This window comes from Pituophis catenifer, unplaced genomic scaffold (genome assembly GCF_029215685.1).
Source record: "Pituophis catenifer annectens isolate HBS135680 unplaced genomic scaffold, rPitCat1.0.hap2 SCAF_10, whole genome shotgun sequence".
Taxonomy (NCBI): domain Eukaryota; kingdom Metazoa; phylum Chordata; class Lepidosauria; order Squamata; family Colubridae; genus Pituophis; species Pituophis catenifer.
The window spans coordinates 9,188,972-9,209,922 of NW_027256890.1; the positions used below are offsets into that span (position 1 = coordinate 9,188,972).

The window sequence follows — 20,951 nt, forward strand, 5'->3', positions numbered from 1 at the left end:
CTCGGCTCCTTTAAACTAAAACTTCCTGCCTGCTCTTCCCCGCAGAAGTGACCCATACTCCGAAGAGAGAAAGGGGGTCCGATCCCCGTTTGCTCCCCAGCCAGGAAGGCCGGATTTGGGGGACCCCCGCGTGGCGAGGCCTGGGCCTGGGCCTAGGCCGAAGAGCGGCTCCCCATCCGCCGCGAGAGGCTTCCTAGCTGGGCGAAGAGCGGAGAAGAGGCTCGGCGGCTGCCGGTTTTTTTGGGGGGACCCTTGGCCGGCTGGGAGGGGAGGCCGGAGGAGGCATCGCCACCATGGTACAGGCCTCGGGATACCCCCCTCCCCATCCAGAGGTCGAGGGAGGGCCAGATGTTGGCAGGGAGGGAAAATGCAGACTCATCTGGCCGGGAAGGAGCTTGGCTGTCTGAAAGCTGACAGGGGATGGACTACAAATCCCATGTGGGCGGGGTGGATTGCCTATCTCCAGGCAGGCCTCATGGGCTACAAATCCCACCCAGGGTTTGTGGGGTACAGAAATCCCATCCTGGCAGGGTGGGTTTCAAGCCACATCTGGGTGGGGTGGACTACAAATCCCATGCAGGCAGGGTGGATTGCCTATCTCCAGGCAGGCCTCATGGGCTACAAATCCCACCCAGGGTTTGTGGGGTACAGAAATCCCATCCTGGCAGGGTGGGTTTCAAACCACATCTGGGTGGGGTGGACTACAAATCCCATGCAGGCGGGTTGGATTGCCTATCTCCAGGCAGGCCTCATGGGCTACAAATCCCACCCAGGGTTTGTGGGGTACAGAAATCCCATCCTGGCAGGGTGGGTTTCAAACCACATCTGGGTGGGGTGGACTACAAATCCCATGCAGGCGGGGTGGATTGCCTATCTGCAGGCAGGCCTCATGGGCTATAAATCCCACCCAGGGTTGTTTGCTTGTTTGTAAAATTTATTGGCCGCCCATCTTACCTCGAGGTAACTCTGGGCGGCTTACAACTGTAAAAGATTTAGAAATATATAAATTAAAACATAAATTAGGAGAATTGATTATGGCAAATAGACTGTGCTCGTCTTAACGCCTCCTTCTTTTTCTTCTTTTCTCCAGTTTTCTTTCAACATGTTTGATCACCCCATTCCCCGCGTCTTCCAGAATCGCTTCTCCACCCAATACCGCTGTTTCTCCGTCTCCATGCTCGCTGGCCCTAATGACCGATCCGATGTGGAGAAGGGCGGAAAAAGTATGCGCTGTTTGGCTTGCTTTTCAATTTGATTTACTGTAACTTCCATCTCTGGCAGGCTGAAATAGCAATGATTTTGGCCCATAGGTGATGGGGGGAGAGGAGGAGGAAGAGGAGGATAAGCAGGGGTGAAATCCAGCAGGTTCTGACAGGTTCTGGAGAACCGGTAGCAGAAATTTTGAGCAGTTCGGAGAACCGGTAGCGGAAAGTTTGAGTAGTTTGGAGAAACGGCAAATAACACCTCTGGCTGGCCCCAGAGTGGGGTGGGAATGGGGATTTTGCAATATCCTTCCCCCTGGAGTGGGGTGGGAATGGGGATTTTGCAGAATCCTTCCCCCTGGAGTGGGGAGGGAATGAAGATTTTGCAGTATCCTTCCCCCTGGAGTCGGGAGGGAATGGAGATTTTGCAATATCCCTTCCCCACGAGTGGGGAGGGAATAGAGATTTTGCAATATCCCCCAGGAGTGGGGAGGGAATGGAGATTTTGCAATATCCCTTCCCCAGGAGTGGATTTTGCAGTATCCTTCTCCCTTGAGTGGATTTTGCAGTATCCTTCTCCCTTGAGTGGATTTTGCAGTATCCTTCCCCTGGAGTGAGGTGGGAATGGAGATTTTGCAGTATCCTTCCCCTGCCACGCCCACCAAGCTGCACCACACCCACTAAGCCACGCCCACAGAACCGGTCGTAAAAAAAATTCGGATTTCACCACTGAGGATAAGCCCACTTTTATTCTGGAACCATCTTTCACAGGAAACCTGCCCGATGAACTTAAGAAATATAGCCATGCGTTATTTATCGAGCTCCTCTTCGGGCTTTTTGTTAAAAGCGCTTTATTTTCCAAGCCTCTCGGAGTTGATTTCTAACGATTTTCTTCACAAGCGGCTATGGAAAGAACTCAAGTGCTTCCAATCTTTAAAAAAAAAAAAAAAGCTGGAGACAACATGGCTATGAATCATTAATAACTCTATCTTCCCTTGCTTTAAATTTGCTTTTTTTTAATAAAAAAAAAATGGACCAGATCAGCTTGTACTCAATACAGCCGCTAAAACTTGTAAATCTGTTTACAGGCCGGTGTTTGCTAAAAATGTGATTTATCTCTTTTAATGTGTTTAGATAACCTGGTCTCGTGCTCTGGTTAAAAGAGTCAACATTTCTTCACGCGTGTTGTGCTTCCTATACCTGTTTGCCAACTGACTGGGCGTGTCCCTTAGTTGTTGTCCTGTGGGAACATCCTGTTTTACCTGGTTACCTCGTAGGGAGCCTCATATATACGTCTTGACCTAAACAGCTCATAGCAGCTGATATCCCACATAATAGAATCTGGGTACTTCATTTCGTGACCGTTTGAAGTTACGACGACTCTGAAAAAAGTGGATTATGGACATTTATTTATTTTATTTATTTTGTCAGATTTATATGCCGCCCTTCTCCGGTAGAAAAACCCGACAATAAGTAAAAATTAGATAATATTAAAACCAAATTTAAAATCCCCAAATACCCAAATTAAAATCCGCGGCAGATCAGGGAAGTTGGTGGAAGAACCATGTCTTTAGGTCGCCGCAGAAGTTGCAGAGGTCGGGGGCTGTCTGGAGCTCGGTGGACAACCCATTCCAGAGGGTCGGTGCGGCCACAGAGAACGCCCTCATCCTGGGGACCGCTGGCCGACATTGTCTAGCTGAGAGGACCAGGAGGAGGGCAGCCCTATGTGAGCGCACTGGGCGGTGGGAGGCCGGTAGGAGGTGATCCTGCAAATACCCCAGGCCCGCACTTGCGACCACTGCAGCATCCCCATGGCCACGTGATTTAAATTCAGATGCTTCCCGGTAGCCATTTTGGGCACCGCGTGTGCAGGGTTACATTCGGAGTATAAGACGCATCCAAATTTTCAGCCTCTTTTACGAGGAAAAAAAGTGTGTCTTATACTCTGAAAAATACGGTAACTTTTTGCAGTGCGGTTGTAACTTTGAACGGTCGCTAAGTGAACTGTTGTAAGTAGAGGACTACCTGTACAATCCTGACAATCGCAGAAAAGACTTTTAAGTTGAAAAAAACACTTCTTTGGTATCTTCAATATTGGGGAAATGGTTGACGTCTGTGGTTTAAATGTCCTAGGATTGCTTTTTTCTTGTTGTTGTTGTTGCCAGCAGATATCTGTTTTTCCTGACATTTTTCACAAATTGTTTTTGTCTTTTTCCTGCAGTAATTATGCCACCCTCTGCCTTGGATCAACTCAGTAAGTTGTGTATATTTAATGTGTTTTCATGCTTGATGTTCTCTTACTGCACATCTATTTCTTTAAAAGACTGTTGTCCTACTCTTTGCCCAAAATTATTGGTTTGGCAGCATCTGTCTTATCTATCTATCTTTCTATCATCTATCTATCTCATCTATCTATCTATCTATCTATCTATCTATCTATCTATCTATCTTTCTATCCAGTATCCATCCATCGATCCTTCCTTCCTTCCTCCCTCCCTCCCTCCCTCCCTTCTTTCTCTTTCTTTCTTTCTTTCTTTCTTTCTTTCTTTCTTTCTTTCTTTCTTTCTCATCTATCTATCTACCCTGTTTCCCCAAAAATAAGACCTCCCTGGATAATAAGCCCAATCGGGCTTTGAGCACATGCGCTAAAATAAGCCCCCCCTCCCGAAAATAAGCCCTCCCCAAAAATATTTAAACGCATGTGCAGCCGGTCGCCGCCATTTCCTCTGGTTAGGGTTCGGGAGACAGAGCTGGAAATCAGGTAAGACGGCAAGAGGAGCCCCGTTTTGCTCCACGCACCCTCAAAATAATAAGACCTCCCCGAAAATAAGGCCAAGCGCTTATTTTGGGGTTCAGAAAAATATAAGACAGGGTCTTATTTTCAGGGAAACACGGTATCTATCTATCTATCTATCTATCTATCTATCTATCTATCTATCTATCTATCTAATCTATCTATCTCATCTATCTATCATCTATCATCTATCTAATCTATCATCTATCTATGTCTGTCTGTCTGTCTGTCTGTCTATCTATCTATCTATCTATCTAATCTATCTATCTCATCTATCTATCATCTATCATCTATCTAATCTATCATCTATCTATGTCTGTCTGTCTGTCTGTCTATCTATCTATCTATCTATCTAATCTATCTATCTCATCTATCTATCATCTATCATCTATCTAATCTATCATCTATCTATGTCTGTCTGTCTGTCTATCTATCTATCTATCTATCTAATCTATCTATCTATCTCATCTATCTATCATCTATCATCTATCTAATCTATCATCTATCTATGTCTGTCTGTCTGTCTGTCTATCTATCTATCTATCTCATCTATCATCTATCATTTATCTAATTATCATCTATCTAATCTATCATCTATCTATGTCTGTCTGTCTGTCTGTCTATCTATCTATCTATCTATCTATCTCATCTATCATCTATCTAATCTATCATCTATCTATATCTGTCTGTCTGTCTGTCTGTCTATCTATCTATCTATCTATCTATCTTTCTATCTATCTATCTATCTATCTATCTATCTATCTATCTATCTATCTATCTATCATGTTTCTAAACCACCCGTCTCCCTCAAAGAGAGGTTCTGGGCAGCGTACGATGTAATATAACTGATGAAATTTTAAAAAGTGCAAAAATTAATCTTAGAAATTAAATTTTGATAAAAAATTGAATTCAATTTTTACACAAAGATAGGTTCTCTCTGCCAACCTACGGTCTCAAAGACATCTTTGGGAGAGGGAAATGGGATAGGGAGGAGAGCAATTAAGTTTAAGCAAATTAAAAAAACCCACCCTCTTAGTAACACTAACTAACTGATGGCGTTAGCTGTCCTAGCGATTTTCTACAAGGTCAAGAATTGTCTCCTTGGATATAATGAACTTTGTAGATTTCCTCTCTACTTGTTTCCACCAGGTCGGCTTAATATCACCTACCCGATGTTGTTTAAATTGACGAATAAAAATTCGGACCGGATGACTCATTGCGGCGTGCTGGAATTTGTGGCTGATGAAGGCATCTGTTACCTTCCACACTGGGTAAGTAGATGGTTTTGTTTCATGAAATTAGAGACACGGTGCTCAAATATGTGTCAAGATTGATTTAATACAAACAAAATCCATTTTAAACTCGTCTACTGGGCATCTAATTTAGCAACCCTCAACAAAGCGCGTTCTGAGTCTCTTCGGCAACGTCAAATTATTTTACATGCTGTTTTCATGGCGTGTCCCAAATCTTCTCCCCATTTTTTTTTTTTTAATTTTTATTTATATGCTGCCCTTCTCCGGAGACTCAGGGCGGCTTACAATGCGCTAAGCAATAGCCTTCATTCTTTTGTATATTTATACAAAGTCAACTTATTGCCCCCACAAACTGGGTCCTCAATTTACCTACCTTAGAAAGGATGGAAGGCTGAGTCAACCTTGAGCCTTGGCGAGATTCGAACCCTGCAGTAATTGCAGGCATCTGGTCTTAATAACCAGCTTAATAACAGGGTGCCTTAGACCATTTAGTATAGCAATGAGAGCATCTGCTACTTGGCCAATTTCTTGCTCCTGAACCATTGGTGAAAGCGGATTACTTAAGGTGGATGTATTTTGTTCATTTGTACACCTCAGTTCAGCGGTTCAAACCCTAGCGCCGCATAATGGGGTGAGCTCCCGTGACTTGTCTCAGCTTCTGCTAACCTAGCAGTTCGAAAGCACATAAAAATGCAAGTAGAAAAATAGGGACCCCCTTTGGTGGGAAGGGAACAGCGTTCCGTGCGCCTTTGGCGTTGAGTCATGCCGGCCACATGACCACGGAGACGTCTTCGGACAGCGCTTGCTCTTTGGCTTTGAAACGGAGATGAGCACCACCCCCTAGAGTCGGGAACGACTAGCACGTATGTGCGAGGGGAACCTTTACCTTTACCTTATACCACTTTCAGCTGAAAATCCTTTACAATCAAATATTTATTTCCCGGAGATTCTTTTGCGAGTCTTTAACCTTACAGAGCACTAGGGCAGACTCCATGAGGAATGTGATGGATGTGTTCACCTCCTTGAGTTATTTGTGGAAATAATAAAAGGCTGGGTACAAATGAACAAATAAAAGTTTGCCTTCACTCTGCTGAACATCTAATTCTCACAGTACTGTCTTGAGGTCTATGTATATATTTCTTTTATGTACTCCGAGAGCATGTGCACCAAGACAAATTCCTTGTGTGTCCAATCACACTTGGCCAATAAAAAATTCTATTCTATTCTGTTCTATTCTATTCTGTTCTGTTCTATTCTATTCTATTCTATTCTATTCTATTCTATTCTATTCTATTCTATTCTATTCTATTCTCTACTCCCATTCCATATTCTATTCTATTCTATTCTATTCTATTCTATTCTATTCTATTCTATTCTATTCTATTCTATTCTATTCTATTCTATTCTCCCATTCCATATTCTATTCTATTCTATTCTATTCTATTCTATTCTATTCTATTCTATTCTATTCTATTCTATTCTATTCTATTCTATTTTTACCCAATGTTGTATGTCTGGAGTATTATTGTTACCCTTCTCGTCTTCTTTACTATAACCCCTTTTACTGGCATCAGGATTACTATTATTATTACTCTGTTGCTTTGCATGTACACTTGAGAGTTTCTGCACGGGAGACAAATTCTTTGTGTGTCTAATCACACTTGGCCAAATAAAGCATTCCATTCTATGCCATGCCATGCCATGCCGTGCCATGCCATTTCCCTTCCGTCTCTGCTTCTCCTTGTCCCCTTCTCTTTCTCCTTCTCTCTTCTTTTCTTCCTCCTCTTCCTCCTCCCCTCCATTCCTCCTCTCTTCCTATGTCTCTATTTCTGTTTCTATTCTCAGGTAAAAGTGGTAGATAGTCAATTTCAATAGCCTCCTATCAATTCATGGTCAATTTCACCCCCTTTTTTTTCCCCCACTCTCAATTTTGAGACCTCTCTTTTTTTTTTTTAACCGTACTAAAAAGATTTGATCTGGGATTGTAGATGGACTGGTTAAAGAGTGGACATACACGGGGAGAAGTTACCCTTCCTAGTGGGAAAATTAAAGATGAATTTCTTCCCTCTGGCTGTTGCAATCCTATTTGTTATCTGTTCCTCCTACTTCTGTTTGCAAACTTTATAGTGAATCATATTGAGCTTCGGGCCTGGCATGAAATCCGTTTCCACTCTGTTTTTCTCTTCAAGATGATGCAGAATCTTCTTCTGGAGGAAGGAGGCCTGGTGCAAGTGGAAAGCGTCAACCTCCAGGTGGCCACCTACTCCAAATTTCAGCCACAGAGTCCCGATTTTCTCGACATCACCAACCCCAAAGCTGTGTATCCTTTTTTTTTTTTTTAATTTGATTTATATGCCGCCCTTCTCCGGAAACTCAGGGCGGCTTACAATGCGTTAAGCAATAGCCTTCATTCTTTTGTATATTTTATACAAAGTCAGTTTATTGCCCCCACAAACTGGGTCCTCATTTCACCTACCTTAGAAAGGATGGAAGGCTGAGTCAACCTTGAGCCTTGGCAAGATTCGAACCTGCAGTAATTGCAAAAAAAAATTTTGCAGAAATTTTTGGGTGGTCCTTCAAGAGGGAATCACCTTGATTCATTAGAGCTGGAATGCTTTGCTTCTAAATGTATACAGGTAGCCCTCGACTTTTCAATGCTTCATTTAGTGACCTTTCAACGTTACCAAGGTACAGAAAAAAGTGACTTAGGACCCATGATCAAAATTCAGACGCTTGGCCACCGACTCAAATTTACGACGGTTGCAGTGTCCTGGGGTCACGCCTTCCCCTTTTGCGTCCTTCCGACAAGCAAAGTCAGTAGGGAAGATGGATTCACTTAATAACCGTGTTCCCAATTTAACCGCTGCAGCAATTCCCTTAACCACCGTGGTAGGGAAGGTCGTAAAATGGGGGAAAACTCCCTTAACGCCTGTCTTGCTTAGCAACAGAAATGTTGGGCTCAGCTGTGATTGTAAGTTGAGGACTTCCTGTATCATCATCATCTTTTAATAATCCCTTGCGGGGTGGAGTCTGGGCAACTGAATGGAGCTAGCAGAATGTTTAGTGGCCGGATGCTTTTCCTGTCGCCAGTACGGAGTTTTGTTCAGCAGATTATATTCTCATTGTGCCCAGAGAGAGAAATATCCGCCTTTACTTCGGATCAAACTCACAGCCTCCTGATTGTGAGGCGAGAGCTCTGCCTCTAGGCCACCGCACTACTTCTTGAGGACTACCTGTATGTGTGTGTGTGTGTGGGGGGGGGGATTCAACTGCGTTCAGTAATTTGTATATCATTTTCCAAAGTTTCTTCTCATGTTTTTACACTGTGATCGGGAGATCTCCGTATTTCCACTTAACGCTCTCGGAAGATTGGAAAACGCGCTCCGGAATTTTGCTTGCCTCACCACTGGAGACGTCATCGCCATCAATTACAACGAAAAGGTAGCTATTTGCAGAGAAGGAGAGGCTACAACAGTGTTTCTCAACCTTGGCAACTTTTAAATTGTGTGGACTTCAGTTCCCAGAATTCCCCAGCCGGCTAGTTTTTAAGGGATGGGAAAAACTTCCACGCACTCTGTTCTTCATCCTTACTTTCTTTCTTCCCCCCTTTCTTTCTTTTAGATCTATGAACTTCGAGTCATGGAGACCAAGCCGGACAAAGCTGTGTCCATCATTGAATGTGACATGAATGTAAGTCAGGGATGGACAGTCTTCCATCTTGACTTAGCCACTGGTAGGGCAGATTGGTACCATTGCGATACCAAAATGGAACAAAGCAGACTTTGGCCTGGTAGGGTTGTTGTCATGGGTGGGCTCCTGGGGGTTCGGCAGGGTTCGGGTGATCCTCTAGCCAAGGATTGCCGGGGTTTGGCGAATCCCCAAATGCCACCTCTGGCTGGCCATGCCCACCCCTCCCCTCCCAGGAGTCTCCATACGGCCCATTCATCATTCCAGGTAAGTGCAGGGGCCGCGCAGAAGGTCTGGGAGGGCAAAAAACGGGCCTTCCAGAAGTCTAAAAACGGACCTTCCGGAAGTCCAAAAACGGGCCTTTCCGGCCTCCGGAGGGCCTCCAGACCCCCGGGGAAGCTGTTTTCGCCCTCCTGGAGGTTCAAGAAAAGCCTCCGGAGCCTGGGGAGGGTGAAAAAGCCTCCCCACTCCTCCACCGTGGTATGGTACAGGCAGCCGAGTAGCCCACGCCCACCATGGCCACGCGCACCCAGCAACCGGACAGCGAATCCGTTGCTAAAGGATCTGAAGCCCAGCCCTGGTTGTCGTGTCTGCTCACCACACACTTTAACACAACAAAACTCGGTCTTGCAAAGTCTTCTAGCAAGCAGACTCTAAATCAGCGTTTCTCACTGTCATATACTTTCAAATGTGTGGACTTCAACTTCCAGAATCCCCCAATCAGCAGTGCAATGCTGGAGGGGAATTCTGGAAGTTGAAATTCATTCATTCATTCATTCATTCATTCATTCATTCATTCATTCATTTATTATTAAATTTATATTGCCGCCTATTTGCCCATGGCGACCCAAGGCAGCTTACAGAATACAAAAACCACATTTACAACAATAAAACTAATTAAAAAATCAAATAAATTAATATCATAATAAAATCACTCCCCACCTCCCACCCCGGCAACAGAACAGAACCATGCCTTCTGGAAGAGTATTAGAGGGGGGGGCATTTTAATCTCTGGGGGATTGATGTTCCAGAGAGAGGGAGCCACCACAGAGAAGGCTCTTCTTCTGGGTCCCACCAGGTGTATCTCTCTCGGGGATGGGACCTGCAGCATTCCCTGCCTCCTTTTAAGTTCATGCATCTTAAAACTCTCTATGAGTGAAGAGATACTCATTAAATAAACCGGGGTTTGTAAACAATCTGTAATAAAGATGTTGGCAAGCAACTGGCCCAGCTGGAAGGAGGGATCAAATAGGGAATTAGCCTGGACTCATTACGTAAGCACAAGAGAGCATGGTTTGACCCCTCCCACCCTTTGAATGCTTTTGAACCTCATGGCTTTTCCAAGGGGAAATCTGCCCATCTAGGAAGATTCCTGTATTATAGGCGTAGAACAATAAAGTAGCAACTTTAAACTCTACATGACTGCGTCTGATTGCTTGTGCCTGACATAGGGTGGATTTCTAGGTACCGTGATGATTGTGAGTTGGGTGTAACTTTTGTGTTGCGTTGACTTAATGCAGGTGGACTTCGATGCACCTTTGGGTTACAAAGAGCCCGAGAGACAAGCGCCTCATGAGGAGTCTGCTGTAAGTTGCTTCTTGTTGTGGTGTTGTTGGCTCTTGGCTTCCTTCTCCCGCAAGAGAAACACATACACACACACACACACACACACACACACACACACACACAAACTCTCTCCCTTTCTCTTAAGAGAAGTAGTGATCCATTTCATCTTCAAAACGTTTGGAGAGTTTAGTTTAGTTTAGTTTATTGTCATTGCACATCGTACAACAAAATTAAATGTCGTCTTCAGTGTACATTGTAACACTAAAAATAAAAACACAAACACACATCCTTCACATTCTATACAACTGAATTGAAAACCCCTGATATTGCATTAATATTGCACTATACAGTAGAATTCAATATAGTTACTGCTCTGGGATAGAAGCTGTTTTTCAGCCTATTTGTCCTTGTTTTTATTGCCCTGTACCGGCTGCCAGATGGTAATAGTTCAAAAAAAAAAGAGGGTACCCAGGATGAGATGGATCTTTAAGAATGTTTTGAGCTTTTTTAAGGCAGCGGGAGCTATAAAAGCTCTTCCAAAGAGGAGAGGGGGCAACCCATGATCCTCTGGGCAATGACGTTGACCCTCTGGAGCGCTGTCCTATCTGCCACTGTGCAATTGGCAAACCAGACACAGGTGCAGTCAGTTAAAATACTCTCTATGGTGCAGCGGTAGAAATTTACCAGCAGTATTTCAGTTTACAGCCATAGGAAACATGTAACTGGGACTGATGCTTTTTCTCCACTGGATCAGCTGATCTTCAACTCCTTTCTCTCTTCACATCACAGCCTGGCACAATTATGGGTTGCTGGATTTTTTTTTTAAAAAAAAAGATTTATTGGTGCCGTGGCTCCTATCACCCCAATCATTTCCAAATATGAGGGCCACCCTGATAAATTTTATGTCTGTTTTTCTTTAAGGGGTGCTGACCTTAACACTAACATATCAGAGGGTCAAATACCTTCACCAAGTTATGCAATTGTACAAAAGTTTTAATTTAGATAGGTCATTTCATCGTTGATTTTTTCCCCTTCCCCTATAATGAATGGTTTGTGTCAAACTATATCTCTTGTACCCTGTTTCCCCCAAAATAAGACATCCCCTGATAATAAGCCCAATCGGGCTTTTGAGTGCAGGGCAATAAGGCCAAGCGCTTATTTCAGGGTTCAAAAAAATATAAGACAGGGTCTTATTTTTGGGAAAACACGGTACTGTAAAGACTAGTTAAAGAGCATAATAAAGATATTGATTTAATCTGATTTGTGCCGCTGGGAACCTCAGGGTTATTCCAAGCATAAAACTATGCTTTAGTAGAGGTTTTGTTTCTTCGGTTATTGCCCCGACAGCAGACAAGTTGGAAGCAGAGTTTGTGATAAGCCTGATAAAAGCTAAATTCTTCTTGAGGAATATTCCAATTTATCTGTGCTGCCTTCTGAAGCCATGACAAAATAACAGAATAACAGAAGGGACTTAGAGGTCTTCTCGTCCAACCCCCTGCCTAGGCAGGAAACCCTACACCACTTCAGACAAATGGTTATCCAATATCTTCTTAAAAACTTCCAGTGTTGGAGCATTCACAACTTCTGGAGGCAGGTTGTTCCACTGATTAATTGTTCTAACTGCCAGGAAATTTCTCCTTAATTCCAGGTTGCTTCTCTCCTTGATTAGTTTCCACCCTTTGCTTCTTGTCCTGCCTTCTTGTGCTTTGGAGAATAGCTTGACTCCCTCTTCTTTGAGGCAGCCCCTGAGATTTTGGAAAGCTGCTATCATGTCACCCCTAGTCCTTCTTTTCATCAGACTAGACATACCCAGTTCCTGCAACCGTTCTTCATATGTTTTAGCCTCCAGTCCCCTAATCATATTTGCTGCTAAATGAAAGAGCTTCATTTATCTTTTTTTCCTCTTGCTTTTTAGGATGTTGAAGCAGACCACAGCGGCTATGTGAGCGATCTGGGATTCCGTGTAAGTCTCTTTATTGAGATAAAACCAGTGGTGGGATTTAGCCGGTTCGGGCAAACCGGTAGTTAAATTGCTAGCTGGCCCCTCCCCACTCCGCCCTTTTCAGGATTCCTCACGTGCCCCATTTTGGCTCCCAGGTAAGTGCAGGGAGGCCTATTAGGGCCAAAAACAGAGCACGGGGGGTGTGGCGCCCCCCCCTCCCCCGCGGCTCATTTTTGCTCCCAGGAGGCTGCCGGGAAGCCTACTAGGCCCAAAACGGGGCGCGGGAGAAGCGGCGTCTGTTTCCCCCTCCCGCAGCCCGTTTTTGCTCCCAGTGGGGTGCAAGAGGTGGAGCGTTGCCTGTCACACACCCCTGGCCACCCCCACCATGGCCACGCCCACCCAGCCGGTCATTATTATTTTTTATTAATCTCTGCGATTCACTATGGATTTCATACTCACAAGACCATCTGCTTTCCTTGTGTGTCCAATCGCACTTAAATAATAGAGAATAAAGAATTAATAAAGAATTCTATTCTATCTATTAGGGCACAGAAACAGTTGTTCAATTATTTGAATCCCACCACTGGATAAAACTTACTTGGTTTAATCATTGGGATTTTAAGCTACCTCAGTCAGATTGCAAACCCTGTAAAGAAAAGCAAAAAAAAAAAAAAAGATCTTTGATGCTCCGATTTTTGTTCCTTCAGGGTTTGGCTTTGGGGAACTTTGGGATAAAGTCTGATTTAAATCTGTTCTGTCGAGGTGTTTTTTTTTTTTTTAAATGCGATCTCGGAGCCTCAGTGGTGCAGTGGACTAAAGTGCTGTTAAGTAGCACTTAGCTGCCAGCTGCCTGCAATTACTGCGAGTTCAAATCTCACCAGGCTCAAGGTTGACTCAGCCTTCCATCCTTCCGAGGTAGATAAAATGAGGACCCAGTTTGTGGGGGCAAGAAACTGACTTTGTATAAAAAAGAACACCGCTTAGGCGGGGCCCAAAAGCCCTACTAAGCAGATATATACAAAAGTATGAAGGCTATTGCTTAACGCATTGTAAGCCGCCCTGAGTCTCCGGAGAAGGGCGGCATATAAATCGAACCAATAAATAAATAAATCTCAATAAATTTCGAAAACGGCAGAGAAGAAAATAGAGAAGCAAGAAAGAATCTCAACGAAAAGCAAGATAAAAGTGGGAACCCCCCCCCAATTATCTTCGACTTAGAACAGTTCATTTAGCGACCATTCGGTTTCAACGGCACTGAGAAAAGTGACTTCACGACCGTTTTTCATATTTATCGACCGTTGCAGCATCCCCATCGTCACGTGGTCAAAATTCAGATGCTTGGCAACTGACTCGTATTTATGTCCCAAGATCACATGATCCCCTTCTGACAAGCAAAACTCAGTGGGGTGTTCCCAATTTAACGGCTGCAGCAATTCCCTTAACCACCGTGGCAGGGAAGGTCGTAAAATGGGGCAAAACTCCCTTAACACTTGTGTTGCTTAGCGACAGAAATGTTGGGCTCGGCTGTGGTTGTAAGTTGAGGACTCCCTGTATCATCATCATCTTTTAACGACCTTATAATAATTCCTTGCGGGGTGGAGTCTGGAGAACTGAATGGAGCTAGCAGAGTGTTTACTGGCCGGATGCCCTTCCTGTCACCAATGCAGTGTTTTGTTCAGCAGTTTATATTCTCATTGTGCCCAGAGAAAGAAATAACTGCCTCTACTTAGGATCAAACTCACAGCCTCCTGATTGTGAGGGGAGATCTCCACCTCTAGGCTATGCACCATTCATCATCATCTTTTAACTCCCTTAACGCCTGTCTTGCTTAGCGACAGAAACATTGAGCTCAGCTGTGTTTAAGTAATTTAATCAACCTCATTGATTCACTTAACAAACGTGGCAAGAAAAGCCATGTAAAATGGGGCAAAATTCACTCAAGAAATGTCTGGAAATTTTCGAACCCGTTGTGGTCGTAAGTGGAGGACTCTGGAAAAGCAAAAAGGGGAAATGGCTCCCAACTTTTCTTTGATACAAATATATTCGGTTCAGTTTTGATGCCCCCCCTTTTCAGATACACGCTGTAGTTAAGTCCTCGGAGATAGGGCGCCGTATAAATTGCATTAAATAAATAAATAAATAAGTGATGATTTTTCTCTCTTCTTAAGGCATTTTCTGGATCTGGGAACAGGTTGGATGGAAAAAAGAAGGGAGTTGATCCAAGCCCGTCTCCAATTAAACCAGAAGATATTCGACGGTTAGTTGGGCCTTTCTTTTTTTTTTTACTTCCACCACAATTCCCTCAGATTGTTTTTTTTTTCTGGTGGTCTGGTTTTCCTCATCGCTTGTTTTGTTTAGGCCTAGTTCAGCGGTCTGCAACTCTTAAACACTCAAAAGAGCCATTTAGACCCATTTCCCACAGAAAAGAAAACACCGGGAGCCACAAAACCTGGGTGGGCATGGCCAACTCGATGTCACTCACTCTCACGAGTCACATGACCCCTCCCTAGCCACGCCTACCCAGCTGGTCATTAGGGCAGAGAACCAGTTGTTAAGAAACAGCGGGAACCACAAAATCCTTTTGACATCTCTCTCTCTCTCTCCCCCTCTCTCTGTATCTTTCTATGTCTCTCTCTCTCTCCCTCTCTCTGTATCTCTCTGTCTCTGTCCTGGCCGCTTCTCCATCCCCTGCCATCGCCCTTGTCAGGCCAGGCGAGGAGTGACTGGGAGGGGAGGGTAAGGGGTAGGGCCAGCCAGTAGCGGGATCACCCGACACAGGGAGCCACAGCAGAGGGCGCAAAGAGCCGCAAGTGGCTCCGGAGCTGCAGGTTGCTGACACCTGGCCTAGTTTAATATCTAAACCAGGTGTCCCCAACCTTTTGGACCTCAAGGACCACTAAATTCATAATATTAAATCCCGCGGACCACTAATATGATTTGCCTAATGACTGTCTGGGTGGGCGTGGCCAACTCAATGTCACTCACATCGCCTTTAACTCGCCCTTCCCCTCCCAGCCCCTCCTTGCCTGCCCCCCCCCAGGCTCCTTAGGGCCACAACTGGAAGAAGTTGTTGGAGCTAAGAAGCCACCACGAGAAAGTTGGCAAAACAGCCCAGTTCAAAATGGATCTGACCAAGAAGGATGTTCAGCAGAAGCACCTCACTGAGGACTAGGAGCATAGGCTTTCCAAGCAGAGGGAAAGCCTGCAGGAGTGCAAAGCCAGGTACCGGCGCCTGGAGGCTCAGCGGGCTAAGATGGTCAGCCAGTTCCAGGCCATGATGCAGTCCCACTGGAACGAGGCCCTCCGGCTCTTCGCCACCAGTGGCGCTTCCCTCCAGCCTTCGCCCAAAGCCCCACACCAGGAGGCCGAAGCAGACCCCAAGTCGGAATTTCTGACCCACACAAAAAGACCCCGAAGGGAGAGACTCTCTGCAGCAACACAAACGTTCATTGCACGTATCCGTCCCAGGGGCCATAGTTTGAGGACCCCTGATTTAGTGCAATATTAAAAATGCAAATAATTTTTCTGCGGACCACCTAAATTTTCTTGCGGACCACCACTGGTGACCGCTGATAGTTGTCTGGGTTTATCCAGTATATGGGGTCGTCAAACCATATTAATAACCAGAGTGGCTGGTTTTGTAAAGCCGTTTAAACCGAAATAACTCACGGCTGAGTTTTGCAAATTATGCTGAACCCTAAAATAAGGTGAGGTGGGAGTAGAGCAGCGTGTTGTGAGAATCCAGCAATTGTCTTTCTGGATTCATCATCATCATTATCATCATCTTTTAATGACCCCATCATCCCTTGCGGGGTGGAGTCTGAGCAACTGAATGGAGCTAGCAGAGTGTTTTAATGGCCAGATGCCTTTCCTGTCACCAGTGCGGAGTTCTTGTTCGGCAGATCTATTCTCATTGTGCCCAGAGAGAGAAATATCTGCCTCTACCTAGGATCGAACTCACAGCCTCCTGATTGTGAAGCAAGAGCTCCACCTCCAATTGTCTTTCTGGCTTAATGGGTTGATTTTGAAATGCTTGTGCCAGCCAGCATCCTTTTGACTTATAGCGTCTTACAAAATACAGTAAAATTTTCAGTGTGTTAAATATCTAGGCCTAGAACAAAAGGGAACATGTGAACACGGGGCCCTGAAATGCAAAATTGACCGCAATAAACTTTTTCCTCAATTCTGTCTTTTTAAAGGAATAACTTTCTCCCTTCCTCTTGCCAGGGGCATCCCGAATTACGAGTTCAAAATTGGCAAAATCACATTCATTCGAAATTCCCGGCCGCTGGTCAAGAAAGTAGAAGAGGTGAGAGTGAAGCTGGATAGGGATTTTTCCTAGATTGTGAATGTCAACAAGTTTTGCCCAAACTAGACAACCAGAGAAGTTGCAGCCGGTTATTGTGATCTGTTATACATCATCACATTCCAAACATCAGCAATATATTTCCCGACTTGACTACTGCAATGCTCTCTACATGGGGCTCCCCTTGAAGTGCACCCGGAAGCTCCAACTGGTCCAGAATGCGGCAGCGCGAGTAATTATGGGAGCAACATGGTGCTCACATGTAACACCTCTTCTACGTGAGCTGCACTGGCTTCCGGTGGCCTTCCGAGTGCGCTTCAAGGTGTTGGTTCTTACCTTTAAAGTGCTCCATGGCTTAGGACCTGAGTACTTACGAGACCACCTGCTGCAACCGATAACCTCCCACCAACCAATAAGCTCTCACAGAGTAGGCCTACTCATAGTACCATCATTAAAACAATGTCGTCTAGTAGTTCCAAGGGAGAGAGCCTTCTCTGTGGGGGCACCTACTCTTTGGAACAAAATACCCTCTGGAATACGAATAATCCCAGATCTTCGCACTTTCCGACGTGCCCTGAAGACCTTTCTGTTTCAACAAGCAGGGCTAGCATAAACATCTAAATTCTATGCCAAGGTCTTAGCAGATACACTAAATTGACTCAATTTATTATTTGCTGTTTATAAATATATATATATATAATTATATGTATATGAAATCTTAATCTGTTCACCGCTCTGAGTCCTTCGGGAGAAGGGCGGTATAGAAATTCAATCAATCAATCAATAAATAAATAAATAAATATTATTTGATGGAGAAACGAAAAAAAGATGAGGGAGAAAAAAAAGAAACAAATATATCAAAAAATGTTTTTTTTTGTTTGCTTTTTTTTTAATCCAGTGACACGTCTTGATAACAGATATAAAAGAGAGAGATTAACACAGTTGGAAGGGAACTTGTAGATCATCTAGTTCTAGTCCAACCCTCACCCAAGCATTTTTTTTAATAAAAGTTTTTTTTAACAAACATAAAAACAAACAATACATCCTTAATCATTCAGTGTTTCATCTGAGTGAATATTTTGTGTCTTCTGCTCCTCCATCATTTTCATATTATATTTCTATCATACCTTTATTTTTTCATTTAGATTGTTACATCATTCTTCCCAAATTTCTTATGTTTATATTAATTCATCAATTATCTAAATTTATATATATATATCTCTTCTCTAACCATTGATATAATTTCCCCCATACTTTAAAATACTCCGATTCTTTCTTTTCTTTAATTACCAACGTTAATCTATTCATTTCTGCACATTTTTTTTTTTTTGGTATTTGTTTTGTTAATTGCATTTGGATGCCTTTCCCATCTTAAAACTCTGGGCAGTCTTGATATATGGCATAAGAAATAATAAATAATTTTTTTTAAAAAAAAATGAACGGAAATCTGATGTTAATGTGTTAAGTAGCTTGCGAGCCAAAATCCCCAGAAATGATTTATATAAGCTTTTCTGATGTCTCCTGTCAAAAAAATATCTGGATCCTCCATAAGCTTGAAAATTGTTCGTCCGAATAGCATTGAAAGCCGGACCTGTTGACTCTGTGAGTGCAATTCCAGAAAATAATTAGGGTCCAAAATCACCTTTTCTCCGTTTTTTCAGGATGATGCTGGCAGTCGTTTTATCGCGTTTTCCGGAGAAGGTCAGTCCCTTCGCAAGAAAGGCCGAAAACCCTGAACTCTTAACGCTCGGACGACAATAAAATAATCCTGTAGCATTTCTGGCAAGACTGTTTGTATTCCTGCTTCTCCGCATTGATAATTTGAACAGAAAATGAAAATGGGCTTCTGAAGACATTTCAGTTTTGAGAGCAAAGCCCCCACTCCCTTCCGGCACTGATGATGTTACTTAGTTGGGTAAAGAGATGTCTGCAGGAAAACAAGCAAGTTTAGAGCACCAAGGACCCAACAGTCCTCCTTCTCCTTCTCCTTCTCCTCCTCCTCCTCCTCCTTCTCTTTCTCCCATCCCATCCCATCCCATCCCAAGCACTGATGTTGTTACTTAGTTGGGTAAAGAGATGTCTGCAGGAAAACAAGCAAGTTCAGAGCACCAAGGACTCAACAGTCCTCCTCCTCCTCCTCCTCCTCCTCCTCCTCCCATCCCATCCCATCCCATCCAGCACTGATGTTGTTAGCTAGTTGGGTAAAGAGATGTCTGCAGGAAAACAAGTTCAGAGCACCAAGGACTCAACAGTCCTCCTCCTCCTCCTCCTCCTTCTCCTCCTCCTTTTCCTTCTCCTTCTCCTTCTCCCATCCCATCCCATCCCATCCCATCCAGCACTGATGTTGTTAGCTAGTTGGGTAAGGAGATTTCTGCAGGAAAACAACCAAGTTCAGAGAGCACCAAGGACCCAACAGTCCTCCTCCTTCTTCTGCTCCTGCTCCTTCTCCCATCCCATTCCCATCTAGCATTGATGTTGTTACCTAGTTGGGTAAGGAGATGTCTGCAGGAAAACAACCAAGTTCAGAGAGCACCAAGGACCCAACGGTCCTCCTCTTCCTCCTCCTCCTCCTTCCAAGCACTGATGTTGTTACCTAGTTGGGTAATGAAAGGTCCACAAAAACCCCCACCAAGCTCCAAAGACTCCACAGATCAATCCTAAGCTACAAATATTTTCTTCTATTGGTATATTTCATTTAAGAAAGTGAAGCAGTGATAACTAAGAGCAGCTTGCTAACCATCTGGGAGCATTTGGCTCTAACACTTGGGCCTGCTTGCCTTAACCTTCCTAGGAGGGTTGGGGGGTGATGGGGGTGATGGATACAGATGACCTGGAGGGCAAGCTATCCTAGCCCATTTCCCCTGCCAACATCCGAACAAATACTGCTGATAAATCTATTGCTACCTTTCCCAAGTGTCATTGGGGTTTTCAGTTTGAGCAACACTGCTTTTCCCAATGGCCAAATTACCTTCTTTTGTCAAATTGCTTTGCTTTAAAGAGAGCGAGGGTATGAATTGCGAATAGCGCACTGGCCCAAATCATTAAAAAATGCAATAACTTTTTTTAAACTTGTGAGTTCCAATGAGAGCCTCCTGCCCCCACCCTACAACTGCAATTCCCAAACAGCCACAAGGCTTATACTGCTCCAAAACGATCAGACTGGCGAAATTACATTACTGATTTGTATTCCGCCTCTCATTGTTTTAAAAGTCGATTTAAACGCCATATATATGTGTGTGTGTGTGTGTGTATATATGTGTATATATGTATATATACAGTAGTGGGATTCAAATAATTTAACAACCGGTTCTCTCTCTCTCTCTCTCTCCATATATATATATATATATATATATACACACACACACACACACACACACACACACACATATATCTCAGAGGTGGGTTTCAGCAGGTTCTGGAGAACCAGTAGCGGAAATTTTGAGTAGTTCAGAGAACCGGTAGTAAATATTCTGTCTGGCCCCACCCCCATCTATTCTCTGCCTCCCGAATCCCAGCTGATCTGGAGGAAATGGGGATTTTGCAGTATCCATCCCCTGGAGTGGGGAGGGAATGGGGATTTTGCAGTAGCCTTCCCCTGGAGTGGGGAGGGAATGGGGATTTTGCAGTAGCCTTCCCCTGGAGTGGGGAGGGAATGGGGATTTTACAGTATCCTTCCCCTGGAGTGGGGAGGAAATGTGGATTTTACAGTATCCTTCCTCTGGAGTGGGGTGGGAATGGAGATTTTACAGTATCCTTCCCCTGCCACGCCCACCAAGCCACACCCACAGAACCGGTAGTAAAAAAAAATTTGAAACCCACCACTAATATACATACATATACATACATACATACACACACACACACACACACACACGTATATATAGCGTTTAAAGCTTCGACTTTTAAAACAATGAAAGGCAGAATACAAATCAGTAATCTAATATATATATTACATTATATATATTACATTACACACACACACATATATATATATATTTGTCTATGTACGTTTTATATATATATCCCACACAAGGAGAAACTTTTCCTTTACGCCTGGGAACCGGACGTGATGTGTATTCGCTGCGGAGTGTAGCTCTTGAGTTTCCCCACCCCCAGCCTCGACCCGCCTATCCGCTTTTCCAATTACAACAAGAGAACCGGAAGAGATGACTGTGCGCTATTGACCGTAGCCCTTAGGGGT

The 20,951-nt window shown here is 44.1% G+C and overlaps 1 protein-coding gene across 1 annotated transcript; it reads left to right on the plus strand.

The window, feature by feature from the left end:
* The first annotated feature begins 27 nt into the window (after nt 1-27).
* Nucleotides 28-18,536, plus strand: UFD1 (ubiquitin recognition factor in ER associated degradation 1). The gene is made up of 12 exons (XM_070950461.1): nt 28-296; nt 1,091-1,223; nt 3,424-3,456; nt 5,146-5,267; nt 7,439-7,569; nt 8,618-8,690; nt 8,871-8,939; nt 10,457-10,522; nt 12,418-12,465; nt 14,613-14,701; nt 16,672-16,753; nt 18,412-18,536. Exons 1-12 carry the CDS (start codon nt 294-296, stop codon nt 18,484-18,486), a joined length of 924 nt encoding a protein of 307 aa, XP_070806562.1. The 5' UTR covers nt 28-293; the 3' UTR covers nt 18,487-18,536.
* Nucleotides 18,537-20,951: the final 2,415 nt, after the last annotated feature.

What these genes read in the sequence shown, in the direction of transcription:
- UFD1 (XM_070950461.1), top strand. An exon ending in TGTGGAGAAGGGCGGAAAAA is followed by an intron (nt 1,224 to 3,423) that starts GTATGCGCTGTT and finishes TTTTTCCTGCAG; the next exon opens with TAATTATGCCACCCTCTGCC. An exon ending in CGCCTCATGAGGAGTCTGCT is followed by an intron (nt 10,523 to 12,417) that starts GTAAGTTGCTTC and finishes CTTGCTTTTTAG; the next exon opens with GATGTTGAAGCAGACCACAG.